Source organism: Palaemon carinicauda, chromosome 1 (genome assembly GCF_036898095.1).
Source record: "Palaemon carinicauda isolate YSFRI2023 chromosome 1, ASM3689809v2, whole genome shotgun sequence".
Classification (NCBI taxonomy): Eukaryota; Metazoa; Arthropoda; class Malacostraca; order Decapoda; family Palaemonidae; genus Palaemon; species Palaemon carinicauda.
In genome coordinates this window covers 203,720,263-203,735,262 of record NC_090725.1, presented here as the reverse complement: position 1 = coordinate 203,735,262, position 15,000 = coordinate 203,720,263, and the positions used below count along the sequence as shown (strand labels likewise).

At 34.0% G+C, this 15,000-nt stretch overlaps 1 protein-coding gene across 2 annotated transcripts in view; it reads left to right on the top strand.

Annotated features, from left to right (window-relative positions):
* Positions 1-15,000, top strand: part of LOC137653564 (sodium-dependent nutrient amino acid transporter 1-like) — a 17,888-nt gene that overhangs the window by 1,204 nt on the left and 1,684 nt on the right. The window contains exons 1-13 of one of the 2 annotated variants that reach the window (XM_068387083.1): positions 1-4; positions 237-299; positions 950-1,024; positions 4,860-4,925; positions 7,851-8,039; positions 8,268-8,352; positions 8,988-9,201; positions 9,562-9,697; positions 10,434-10,568; positions 11,060-11,163; positions 13,689-13,875; positions 14,538-14,714; positions 14,844-14,943. The exon at positions 1-4 is cut by the window's left edge and continues 21 nt beyond it. In XM_068387083.1, the coding sequence (XP_068243184.1) occupies positions 255-299; positions 950-1,024; positions 4,860-4,925; positions 7,851-8,039; positions 8,268-8,352; positions 8,988-9,201; positions 9,562-9,697; positions 10,434-10,568; positions 11,060-11,163; positions 13,689-13,875; positions 14,538-14,714; positions 14,844-14,943 (1,513 nt within the window). In that variant the 5' untranslated portion in view covers positions 1-4; positions 237-254. The remainder of the gene's footprint in view (positions 5-236; positions 300-949; positions 1,025-4,859; positions 4,926-7,850; positions 8,040-8,267; positions 8,353-8,987; positions 9,202-9,561; positions 9,698-10,433; positions 10,569-11,059; positions 11,164-13,688; positions 13,876-14,537; positions 14,715-14,843; positions 14,944-15,000) is intronic. The other variant, XM_068387074.1, reaches the window with a different exon arrangement.

The following is a 15,000-nucleotide window of genomic DNA, read 5'->3' as shown; positions in this document are numbered from 1 at the left end:
AAAGGTGATTATATATGGCCTTTATTCTGTTTATTTTGCTTATTTTCGCATTAAGTAATAACAATTTAAATTTTTGATTAATTTTGGTGTATCTTTTTGAAATTAATTCCATTGCAATTACGAGGATTAAGAAAATATACGAAATTGAATTTAAGAATATCTATCATTACTATCTACAGTATACGTTTCTGTCTGTTTTCACGAATATCACATTTTTTTACAACCTTAACTTACAGACATTGAATGAGGATATCATGACTCTGGAAAAGGACCAGAACGTATCAACAATCTCCTACCCCGTAAGTATATTGAACAATTATATCATATTCAATTACACCCTATTGTTATATCATATCCTACATAAATGGGAAGAACTTAATGATTTGCTTTTAATTGCCTTTTGTCTTGGTAGATGATTAACTAAAACTTGTCAGCTTTAATTTCCCATCCTTCGTGTACAAGGAAATTCAGATTTCTCGAGTTTCTTGTTCATCGGGGAGCCAGCATTCTACTTAGGTTGTTATTAGAGGCTTTTTATCTCTACGTCATTCTTATATTAATATTTAAATTTTTAATCTTTCGTTAATTACAAATTATCAGATCGTGTTCCATTCTCAAATGATAGCCTGACTGATCACAGCAAAATTGGTCAATAATGATTATAATGTCATTAATTAACAATACAACCCATTTACACGATTATAATTTCATGTTTGATTAATCTGCTTTATTTTTTAACTTGGGCATATTTAATTTGTAAGCACACAAAAATTGGAAAACCATATGACTCACGTAAAGAAAACAAGCGTAAGTTAAACTAAAAATCTAGTTTGAGGCTGGGTACGGAAAACAGGAACTTCTTCATTGCATTCTTATTTTGATTTTAAAATGAGAGAAGTCAAAGCAGCCAAAAAGATTATACTATTTTGTTCCCTTTTTTCCCCCCTAGGATCTCGGTGGGATAGACAACAAAGGCTTCGAGAATGACTTGGCGGGTACAACAGCAGCGGACATAGCTCAGCCCGTGAGTTTCTCTCTCTCTCTCTCTCTCTCTCTCTCTCTCTCTCTCTCTCTCTCTTTGTTTCAATATTCTATCTTCAACTGATGATTCATTAGTTATTAAAAATCCTGAATTAAGATGACAAAATGACACAGTGAAAGAATAAAGATTAGAAGATAACGGATAAAAAGTAGGACAAGTAATGGCGATGATAAGATATAATGAAATAAAATTATTCCAAAAATAAAAAGATAAAAGACTCTAAAGTAAACCAAAAGAAACATGTAACATATTATGATAACGACGAGGGAACTGAATCAGAAGAATTAGGTCGTGGGAGATGTTAGAGGTAAAAATAGGATCAAAACAACATACATGAGGAAAAAATGACGAAAGACAACTAAATTTTTTTTTTTAAATCATAAATCCTGTCAATGGAAGTAAAATAAGAAGAACATAGAGGTAATAAAGGAATATATGTAGGTCATGTATATTTGGGGAGAACCAGTATTAATGAAAAATAAATACTTATACAAAATCATGTTTTAGGACGCACGCCATGTAAAGTATGTCAAGGTCACGGTCCAGAGGTATATATAGACCTTGGTCAAGGTCTATAGATTAACTATAGACCTCGAAGTATGTTTTCCCCTTATTCGGTATGAATCCCAATGAGTGGAACTATCATTATTATGGATTTTTGAGACATTAGGGAAATTTTTTTGTATTGGTTCTCCCAGCGAAAAAAAAAATTACATTAAGAAATACCAAAGTACAACTTAAAAATTACAAATTACTTTTCGAATTGCAAAACATCAAATTTTATCAAGTAGATTAGATTAAACGTTAATGTATACCCAATTTGACTTAACACTAAAACTAATTATTTCCAACTTAAATCTAAATATATTTACACTAAAATATACAAACTGCACCCCCCCCCTGTTATTTTCAGTATACCTCATGGTGCCAATTTTATGAGAGATCAACTTTATTTACACTCACACTTTGTGAATATGACTAAATTTCATATAATCTACCCCAACTTGATTGCAATTCACGGTCATAGTTTACCATATTATTTACCCGATGAATTACATCTGACAACCAAAAACATTCTTATCCTGTTTCAAGGAAGCAGCATAAGCTCCAATTGTGTGTGTGTATATATATATATATATATATATATATATATATATATATATATATATATATATATATATGTATATATATATATATATATATATATATATATATATATATATATATATATATATGTGTGTGTGTGTGTGTGTGTGTGTGTGTGTGTGTGTATATATGCCTGAAAAGAAGCGGTAAATGTGACCAAAGTGATTTGATGATAAGTTTCAATCAATATATTTTAATGCATCCGACAAAAGTAGGTCGCTTGTGACCTAAATATGATCATCCACAAAAGCTAATTGATAACCAGATTGACTGATTGATTTAAAGTTTTCTGACATCCTGACATCTTGACAAGCAGAGATAAGCGCTAATGTTTAAGAGGTGAGGTGATTTATCAGATACATACTGTAGTTGAAAAAGATTGAGATATTGGGTCCTTTGACTGGCCAGATAGTACTACCATGGATCTCTCTCTGGTCACGGCTCATTTTTCCTTTTCATACTCATACACCGAACCGTTTTTATTATCCTTTTACACATTCTCCTCTTTCCTCATACACCTGATAACACTAATATAACTGAAAAATTCTTCTTCCCTTAGGAGGTTAACTACAACACTGTAATTGTTCAGTGGCTACTTCCCACTTGGTAAGGGTAGAAGAAACTCTTTATCTATGGTAAGCAACTCTTCTAGGAGAAAGACATTCCAAAGTCAAACCATTGTTCTCTAGTTTTGGGTAGTGCCATAGCCTCCATATCATTGTCATCCACTATCTTGGGTTACAGTTCTCTTGTTTGAGGGTACACTCATGCACACTATTCTATCTTGTTCCTTATTTCTTTTACTCACTGGGCTATTTTCCATGCTGAAACTTGGGCTTATAGCATCCTGCTTTTCCAACTAGGGTTGTTTAGCTGTTAATAACAATGATGATAATTATAAAAGTGGTAGTTTCACAACGTGATTAGGAACTTTTATTGCCGTGAATTCTGACGAAGATGGACATATTGTTAAGTAAATGTTATTTTACTTTTTTTTATAAGTAATATCACGTTCTTGAAAAAATTCACCAAACTACAAATGAAAAAAATGCAATCACAAACATTGTTAAATAGAAAAGCTCTTAATATTCTGATTTTAGCATCCCGGTACGATGGTCTGAACATGAAGTCTGGTCTTCATGAGTTATTATCATTATTATCATTATTACTAGCTAAGCTACAACTACAACCATAATTGGAGAAGTGGGATACTGTAAACTCAAGGGTTCCAACAGGAAAAATAGCCCAGGAAAGAAAGGAAATAAGGTAATAAATAAACTAAAACAGAAGCAATGAATCACTCAAATGAAATATTCTAAGAATCGTAACAACATTAAAATAGACCTTTCACATATGAACTATAAAAATTCCAAAAAAAGAGGAAGAAAAATGAGATAGAATAGTGTGCCCAAGTGTACCCCCAAGCAAGAGAACTCTACCCCAAGACAGTGGAAGACTTTGGTGCAGAGGCTATGGCACTATCCAAGACTAGAGAGCAAGGGTTTGATTTTGGAGTGTCTTTCTCCTAGAAGAACTGATAACCATAACTAAAGAGTTTCTTCTACCCTTACCAAGAGGAAAGTAGCTGCTAAACAATTATAGTGCAGTAGTTAACCCTTTAAGCGAAGAAATTTTTTGGTAATCTCGGTGTTATCAGATGTACGACGACAGAGGAGAATGTGGAAAGAATATGCCAGACTATTCGGTGTATGTGTAGGCAAAAAAAAAAAAAAAAAAAAAAAAAAAAAATGAGCCGTAAACAGAGAGAGGGATCCAGTGTAGTATTGTCTGGCCAGTTAAAGGACCCAATAACTCTCTAGCGGTAATATCTTAACGGGTGGCTGGTGCCTTGGCCAACCTACTACCCACAAGTTGTCGTAGGTTATTGTTCGTTACTGAATTTGAATTCTTGGGTCTCGAAGATAAATATCCTTAAAAATATGAAATTACCTTTCAGAAAATGCCAAAATTCGTCAATATAAAAAATATGACGGCAAATCCACAAGAGCTCTTGTGCCGACATAAAAATAAAAGATTTCAAGGCAATATTCTGGTATCCATGTTATATGCTTGTTCTTATTATAGACTACTATTGCCTAAGTTTTGCACTTATATTACAGCTCTGAAAAAAGAAGAAAACCAAGAAAGAACATTTATAGGTTTGATAAAGCCAAGTATTAACCGCCTATCACTCGTTTAAATTTATTACTTCCATAAAATATGAAATATTCACTTCAAAATTTTATCAACACAATCATGAAAAGAATTCGATGATGATAATAAAATGTTAATGTCATCTACATTTGATTTATCAACACTAATCTCCGAAAAGTTTAAAACTTCTCGGTTCTGTGTTAATCCTTTTATGAGGATCAATATTGTCAACATACCCATAAAATTTTATTTAAAGTACTTAATAAATATTGGTATCTAGATTTGAGAAGTGTTTCAACATACAGTAATTCTCCACAAACGTGAAATCCTATGCTTTTACAATAAGTCAGTACAGAATAAAAAAAAATATATTTAAAACTCCATTGAGCTTTATGAAATTAAATTATACTTTATCCTTTTTGCTTCTAGTGTTATGGTTATTGTTTTCAATTTCATGTTCCAAGTTTAGGTTATAAAATTTTGGTACTGATTTTATTGTTTGCTCTTCATTTCGCAGGATGAGAATTCTTACCCAAATATCAAAGCCTGTCATTTAGCTGCCTCTGAAGACGTCATCGTAAAGGTTAGTAGAATTACCGTTTCCAAATAACTCGTCATAATGTATATATATATATATATATATATATATATATATATATATATATATATATATATATATATATATATTTATATGTATAGATATATTTATATATATATATATATATTTATGTATATATATATATATATATATGTGTGTGTGTTTATATATATATGTATGTATATATATATATATATATATATATATATATATATATATATATAGATATATATATATATATATATATATATATATATATATATATATATATATATATATATATATATATATATATATATTTACACACACACACCTATATATATATATATATATATATATATATATATATATATATATATATATATATATATGCACGTATATATGTACATGTATTTATACACATATGTATGTATATATTATATATAAAAATATTTATTCATATGTATATACATAAATATATATACTGTATATATATATATATATATATATATATATATATATATATATATATATATATATATATTGGAATATACATACATATATGATACATATACATGTATACACACATACATACAAACACACACACATATATATGTACATATGTATATATATACATATATAAATATACATATGCATATATACATTATATATGCGTGTATGCATAAGAATATATGTACATACACTCAATGCATACATATAAATACTAGGATATATATCTATATATACAGTGCATATACATATACTTATATTCATACACACATATTAACGTATGTATTTATGTATGTATATGCACATATTATATAGATATGTGAAAGAATATGTAAATAGGATATTTATATAATGTTGTTGTACAATAGAAATAACTATGTAATTATAATACTTATATGTATGCAGACACACACACACACACACACATATATATATATATATATATATATATATATATATACATATATATATGTGTGTGTACATACATACATACAAACATACATACATACACACATATATATATATATATATATATATATATATATATATATATATATATATATATATATATATATATATATATATATATATATACAACATGCAGCTGTTTCCAGTCCACTGCAGGCCAAAGTCCTCAGAGATGTTCCTTTTCATGTTCTATGGATTTGCCAGTTATAAAACTTTATAAAAACGTAAAGAAAATGGCATATGAAATATAAAGTTACCACTGCAATAAAAAAATCCAAAGTGCAAGTATTGTAAACCCACATAAATTAGAATCAAATTCAAGATAACTAGCATGCTCTTCAACACAGGGTTGCTTTCTGGTGGTGGTGGTAAATTAGCTCCGTTTTTTATAAGGTCCAGTTGATTCCGGGAAGTGCCCAAAATGGAAAAGTTGTTCCTGGATATTGGGTGATGCTCACTTTGTTAAAAGCCTCTAATGACAGAATAATTACCTGTTATTTGGGAACGACCAAAGTTCTTGAGTAATCTTGTTCTGTAATTCGTTTGATTTTCCCCAATATTTCATGCATTTCAGTGTTCACGCTTATACATGACACTCGAACAAAGATCCTCTGAGACCCGATCTTTAAACTTGAAAAATTTACGCAATGAAGCTGGGGAAAAATACCACCTTCAGTGAAACTGTGGATGGAATTCACGTACAATTTAGCTGAAGTGATTTCGTATCTTAAAACTGCCGACACTCTATTATGGGAGTGTAAAATATGTATTTTTTTAGAGACAGCAGTTTGTTTTTCATGTGATGGTAGCGTAAGATCTTCTAATGTATGCATCAGTAAAGTTATTATGATTGTTTAGGTATAAAGAACAGAGGTTACGTACTCTATATGTGAGTGTGCAGACTACAGTAGATTTCTCTCGTACTGGAAAACCATTAGGGAGGGGAATTTATTATATAGACCTGTAACCGTTGGTTTTCTGTGGACGCTGTACCATTTCTTCCTTTGAATGTTATTATCAAGAAAAGAGATATCGCCATATATTTCCAAGTCACCATGATTCGAGTTTCGAAATAATATTAGGGTCCTAAACGGGTTTCATGTATGGAATATAGACTACATAAGGTTTATAAAAATGGTTGTGCTTTCAAGGATGCCTTGTCAGCTTTTGGAACACAATAATTATAGGCTAACCTAACGAAATTTCCAGTCCTAATAATAGCTCGAATAACAGATAATGAATATACAGTAGAGGACTTTTTCGTTTACTAAAATGTCTACTTTAAACTTAGGAGAATATACAGTACAATGGCAAACTTCGATGTTGAGTCTATTCACTATTATACCTTGGACTGAGACAATAGATATCTGCGTGGAAGATCTATTTGGTGATGAAGTACAGTTAGCCACTGCAACTCCTGTCATACCTCGCTCTAAGGATGTGCACACCTTGATGCGTGTGTTTAGCCCTGCCCACCACCTCTGGCATCTCCCCCTACACTAACTGTTTGTTTACTCACTGCGCAGTCAGTGTGTGGCAGGGTGAACTTCTTCGGAGCAAGAAATGGTTCTGCAGGAAAAAAAAATAAGTGGGAACTGTTGGGATTGTCCTTCTATGACGGGTTGTTTTCGTTTGCCCAAAAGTTGAAGAATGTGCCCTATAGGGCCTAGTCTCGTAAATGTAGTTTTTGTTCATAATGAAAATATAAAATGTTCCTATCGTGTTTGTTTATGAAGTGGCTCTGTCTATAACTTCTTATAACATGGCAAAGCCTCATTATCTCATCATTACTCTTTTGTTATTACAATATTACATTTTTTTTTTCTGCAATTCACTGTGTAGGCAAGGGCATCTATCTGCCTATTTCATACGCATCTACGCGATAGGAAATAAGAAACTTTTCCAGTAATGCCCAAGTTGATAATCCGAAATTCTACGCTTTCCCTCTACCAGAATCTTCCCACGGACAATGAAGAGGAAGAACAGAGGCAGCAATGGGGTCGACCAATAGAATTCCTTCTCTCTTGCGTTGCCATGTCTGTTGGCTTGGGTAATGTGTGGCGGTTTCCCATGACGGCCTACGAAAACGGTGGAGGGGCTTTCCTCATTCCTTACCTCATCGTCCTGACTTTCATTGGAAGGGTAAGTCACGCTGCACCAGTCAGAAAATATATATTGACAATTCTCTATGCAGAAATTTTACTTAAATAACACAAATAACCAAAGTATCAGGGGTACTTCTTATTCTAAATTTCCGTAAAAAAAAAAAAAAAACTTTTTCTTTTTTAAAATCAATTACAGCAAAGTATCCTTAGACCAACAAATAAATAAATCTAATATTCATTTTTTTTTTTTTTTACAATCCTGCAGCCGCTTTACTTCTTAGAATTATGCTTAGGACAATTCTCCTCCTCCGGAAGCGTCAAAGTCTGGAAGATGGTTCCTGCCTCTAAAGGTAAGCAACTACACGAGGGTCTGCCCTGCTTCTTTTTCTCATGATGAAACTCACTCATTCTCTAACTTCTTCTTCGTTTGTTCTGTTGATTCTCTCTCACATAACTGGTCAACTGAAATTCATCCATTTCAAATAAATCATCATAACTACAGGTATCAATTTCTTCCTCGGGTTTTTATGCTTGTTGATTTAAGAATAGAATCAAGTTTTAATGACAGATCTGAAATGAAATGTGAAATGGACTGATTTTCAGAATTCATGCTTGACCACACACACACACACACACACACACACACACACACACACACACACACAATATATATATATATATATATATATATATATATATATATATATATATATATATATATATATATATCATCTCCTACGCCTATTATCACAAAGAGCTTCAGTTAGATTTCGACAGTAATCTCTATCTTGTGCTTTTTTAAATCAATAATTCTCCATTCATCAACTCCTACTTCACGCTTCATAGTCTACAGCCATGTAGGCCTGAGTCTTCCAACTCTTCTTGTGCCTTGTGGAGCCAGGTTATATATATATATATATATATATATATATATATATATATATATATATATATATATATATATTAATTTGATAATTCTTTACAGGTGTTGGGTATGGGCAGATGATTGGAACATGGTGTGTGGTAACGTACTACTGCTCTCTGATGGCAATAAATGTGTTCTATTTCTTTGCGTCCTTTGCGGCGGCATTGCCCTGGTCGTACTGCGACCCCGACTGGGCCGATGAGCACTGTGTCGATTCGTCAGGAAGCTTTAACATCACCAACTTATCCAAATCATCTGCTGAAGAATATTTCGAGTTAGTTCACGATTTTTTTCATTCTTTTTATTTTTTTTTCCTTTCCTACTAATTATCTATAGCATTTCAGTTAGGGTTTTATTCTATAACTTACTGTCATAACCAGTTTGTTAACAAATCTGTACATGGTCTTAAGCTTAGTGTAGTTTCAAATTCATTATATAACATTATAAATTTAATAAGAAAAAGAAACCACCCCAAAGATTTCAAAAGTGATCAGTTTAGGGTAAGGAAAATTCCAAGATTCCTTGGGAAATTTTCAAAACTTATTCTTAAAAATTTCTTTAGATGTTATAAACTAGAGAATATTCTTTAACAAAAACTTCCTCTTCATATGCTGTTCTTGACCCGTGAGAGCAGCAATTACGTGATTCGTAAGAGTGACAACATTGATGAAGGCATCGGCGTCCCCGATTGGCGACTGACGCTCTGCCTCCTCTTCTCCTGGATCGTTGTCTTCCTCACGTTAGTCAAGGGAGTTCAATCCTCGGGAAAGGTGAGAGAGAGAGAGAGAGAGAGAGAGAGAGAGAGAGAGAGAGAGAGAGAGAGAGAGAGAGAGATACTTCAGTCATGCTAAAGAAAAGGCTTGAGATTTGAATGAAATAATGTAGAAGTTTCAATTCCCATGTAAAATTGGAGCAGCACTAATAACTAGTAAGTTTCCATCATTACAAATATTAAATGCTCATTCAAAATTAGCTTTTTCTTAACTTTAGGGTTGAATATAGGCTACACCGTGCACTGTTAAAATACCATAAATGCCTTTTTTTTTTTTAATACATTTTCGTGTTTATCTATACCTGGCATCAAAGTCTTGGTCATATCACGTGACGTGATGTCATAAAGAGCTTTTGACGTCATTCAGATCGGGGAAAAAAAAACTTTTATTGAATGAGCCATCTCCTCTACCTTATCAATAATTCTCTTGCTTGAGGGTACACCCGAGCACGCTATCTTATCTTATCTCTCTTCCTCTTTATTCATTTTTAATTTTTCATAGCTTATAAATGAAAGATCTTTTTTCATGTTGTTACATTTATTGTAGTGTTCTTTTTTTTAAATTGTTCATTACTTCTCTTGTAATTTATTTATTTCATTGTTTCCTTTCCTCACTGGGCTATTTTTCCCTGTTAAAGCCCTTGTGCTTATAGTATCCTAGGGTTGTAGTTTAGATAATAATAATAATAATAATAATAATAATAATAATAATAATCTACGTCCTTCCCTTGCAGGCCGCCTATTTTACTGCCCTTTTTCCTTACGTGGTTCTCGTAACACTCCTGATTCGTGGAGCGATCCTTCCAGGCTCCCTCGATGGTGTCGCATTTTTCATCACCCCGCAGTGGGAAAAACTACTTGATCCCAATGTAAGTTGTCATCAATTTTTTTTTTTTTTTTTTGGGGGGGGGGATAATTGGGAGTGAGTAAGGAGGCTTGAAGTGGCGCTAGCGTGCAGATACGATCAGGAAGCTACAGTAGAAGCCTCAACACCCGTGAGAAAGTTGGTTTGGGGCTTGGAGAAGAGTGGGGATAGAAAGGGATGTCTCAGTTTCTAGGTGGAAAGTAGGAGGGAAACCTAGAAAATGTTGAGTTGATTATGGGCAAAGGTATCAAAGATCACAAAGGATCGCGTGAGGCCAGTGATTGAAACTTTTATTAAGATAAAGAATAGCCCTAGAACTGCGGGATTTGTCTTCGATATATACATTTAACACTGAAGCCATAAATGAGGCAGTAACTGTAATTTTGTATTTACTCCCATATCAAATGTTTTTGAATCTATTCAATATGGAAGCAACCCATTAAGATTAGAATCTAAACCATTCTTAACCTCAAATATATAATTTCACCTTTACAGGTCTGGTACGCGGCAGTGACGCAATGCTTCTTCAGTCTTTCCGTTGGATTTGGCGCCATCATCTCTTACTCGTCATACAACGATTTTCGCCATAATGTGTACAGGTAGATAAAATCGTTCTGCTACTCATAACACATGTTTCCAAGAACATGTTTAAGAAAGGTATACATTTCAAAGATCATATATATTGTATAAGAGGCCCCTTTCAAATGTTGATGTACTGTCTCATGACCTGTGGTCTCTCCATTTTCATTCTGACCTGTCAGACCTGTTTGTGGAGGAATTTTTCATTGCTGGCATTATATTCATCAGTAATCAGGCAGATTAGCCTAATATCCTGCTAGTATATGATGAAGGTGTTGTTTTTTTTTCGTCCAGAATGACATCCCTCAACAAAGCAAGGAATTAATTTTTGACATGGTCTTCGGGTAGTTTGGTGCACCTCTCACAAGAGAGAAATTGCCACTACAATGAGTGTTATTAACATAAAGCTCTGATGCAAGGGCAACAGAAATATAAAAGTTACCCATGAAGACATGGTAATCTTTGTCTAAGTGCTGATCCATCAGTAAGAAAACTATGGTACTCAGAGACAAAGAAACACCATGGTATATAGTGAAATAATGGACATATCCTTACTCACCCTCGTTCAGAGAGTAAACTTTTATGCCATACTTCGCAGGTTACATAGGTTATATACCTTGATTGAGAGGCGTCCTTTCCACTCAACATTCCTTCATAGAGCGACAGATGTTTTTTTTTTTTTTTTTTTCGTGATATACGAACTCCAGGATCTTTCTCAGATGTACTTTTTGACGGGCCGAATGGAAATTAACTCGGTGGTAGTATTGTTTCAGTATGGCCCACATATTGAACATGTGAAACTCGTTCCGATCGCCTTGAAATACCCATGTGACATCGCTGCCGAAAAAATGCCCTGGAATACGTTTAGCCGGTCCATAATCCCCATCCACATGACAGTACCTGGTCATTGCTCAGTGCCAATGATATTGCACTCGCTGTATGGATACGCTGACGGCCTTTGCAGATCTTCCATCATGTATTTGGCGTGATCATTTGTTTCCTCCATGAGGTAATAAATGATATCTATCATTAAAAGAGCTGGAAAACCCTATAAGGAGTGTAAGGAATGGGCCCTGCCATTCTTGGGGCAGTAGTGAAAAGATAGGGGTGGTGGTATCATATCTTCAGTCCACCCATCATCGTTATCTTAAGAGTCTACGCTCAGTCCATGTAGATTGGGGTAGAATAGTAAAGGAAGGCTCACCCCATGATCTTTGTCTTCTTCACTGTCCACATGACCTGGTACTGCGGGATTACCTCGAACCAAAGGAATTTCTAGGAAAATGATCCCTTTCAATATCTTCATCTTCGTCACTTTCAATTCCACCTGGTTCTGAGTATTCATTGCTGGTTAAATCGGCAACACCTGTATAAGTATCCGTTTTACTCCACTCAGATCATCTCTATCAATTTCACCATCAATTTTGATAACTTGTTCATCATCTAGGTTTTCATTCCATTCTTTTCTTTTTTACAATTGTGCTGTGTTCGCTCGTTTTGCAGTCTTTTTTCCCTTTTATATTATTTTTTTTTATTTCTTATCGACACTTTTTCCTTTAGTAATATTTTTTTTTCTTTTTTTACGATCACTTTTTCCTTTTCCTTCTCGCTTTTGATCTCTCTACCTCTCTCTTCAGGCACGACTTCTATTCTCGCAACTTCATTTTCCTTGATATCTCTTTCCACCTCTATAATCAGGCTTAGTTTTTGAGGTGTCACTTTGACACATTTGTAGGCTATAGTTTTATGAAATCATACTTTCGAGGCATATCTTCCTCTACGCCACAAATCATTATTGATAGCTCTACTTGCACGTGGTCAGTATCATCACCAACATCCAGGTGCCTTATCACACTTTTACCCTTTGGCACGGTACCACAAAAAATCTTTGGTATTTTCATCTTAGGCTAAATCAATAATAAAACTGTTCAGCAATTAGCAATGAAAATTTTAACCAAAATGGATAAAAAATGGAGGAGATATATGCAAGACAACAGACAAACACTGGGACACAAATTCTGCCCAGCTGTTATGACCAAAATCTGTTAGAGACTGAGGATTCTGTAATTCTCCAACAATCACCGCTGGTCATTCTGTTGAGTCAGTCACAATGGCCTACGTTAACATCACTCCCATGCATGTTCAGACCCCTTACGGCTTCCATCTACGTCTGGAAAGATTGCTCAAGTTTCTTGAAAAATATATTTTTCCAACCCGACTTAAATTACGTTGTATGGCACTAAACGGAGTTATATTGACGTGACATAAATTATGTTTTATGGTGCTTAAAGGGTTCAACATTCACCTTTGTCCAAATATGTAAAAATCAATGCATCAGTAGCTTCCTTCGAAATTGGCCCTACTGTTTTCAGATTTTGCCCTTTTCTTCTATGTAATTACTTAATAAACGATGTATAAAATGAGAAAGCAAGAAATTATAATTCTTTTTCTGTTTGCAAGTTACCTAATAACTCCCATTAGGTGCTCATAATTAACCGTAGTGATCTTCCATTACAAAGCTTATACCCTGTCTACTCATTTTCAGAGATGCATGGATTCTCAGTTTGGCTGATACGTTCACCTCCCTCTTGGCGGGCTTCACCATCTTCTGCATCCTGGGTAACCTGGCATTCGAGCTGGGGGTTGATGTGTCTGAGGTTGTAAAGGGAGGTTCGGGACTCGCTTTCATATCATATCCCGAAGCGCTGACAAAATTCGATACAGTTCCTCAGGTGAGTGATGAGAGGCCTGTGGTGAAAAGATATGGTGCCATTTTAATTTCTCATCTTTCCTTATTCTTCTTTTTTGTAACCCAGAAAGGTAGCCATTTCTCTTTACTCTCGGCCAACACTAACATGAAAGTGTAGGATTGAAAATAGACAATAAATTGAACGCATTAAATCATTTTATTACTTCTGTACTTCCCTTTTCCCTATTAGTGGTCCTTCTTTCTCTCAACTGGGCACCGGGTTCTTTTTCAGTCTCACTCATCCCTGGGCTATCAAGTAAATCGGGGATTCAGAAACAACGAGTTGGGATTCCCGATTTCTTTCCCGTTCTTTAGTGTTTGATTTTCTCCTTTCGCTCCTCTCCCTGGTCTTGCTCCTTTCGAATTCTCACACAGTTTGACACACATGTTCAACACAGAAAAATGAACTTGGATACATATCCGTAATTGTTAACACACTAGAAATTCTACTTTTGCAAATATAGCTACCTAATTCATTCAATGCTTTAGATAACACCAAGTGACACCATACCTCCAGCTTCCAACTCATCCTGTGCACACCATTACCTATCAATTGATGACTATCGGTATTATAGATTTTTAATCATTAAAGTTACGAGGAGAGTTTTATGCCAAAATTATACTAACATTTTGTCTATTTTATAGCTGTTCGCTGTACTCTTCTTCCTGATGATGTTCACTCTCGGCGTGGGCTCTTCAACGGCTCTCTCAAGTAATATAATTGCGATCTTTGCCGATCAGTTTCCGAAAGTCAAGAAGCTCTATATATCGATGGCAGTTTGTTCGGTCAGCTTCCTGTTTGGTCTCATCTACGTCACACCTGTGAGTAAAACTTCCCGAAGAATCGGTTCAGTTAAATTTCATTCATCTTCTTTTATTGTCTGTTAACATCGCCTATTTACTTTAAGGTCTTCCATTTGATTGTTATTTTTGTTGTTATTATTATTGAAGGGAGGTCAGTGGATGGTCGATCTAGTGGACTACTTTGGAGCCGGTTTCATCATCTACGTGTTGGTCATAATTGAAACGATTTCAGTTAATTATATCTATGGTAAGCATATACTTCTCTGCATCTACTCAACTTGCAATTATTTACAAAATAGAATAA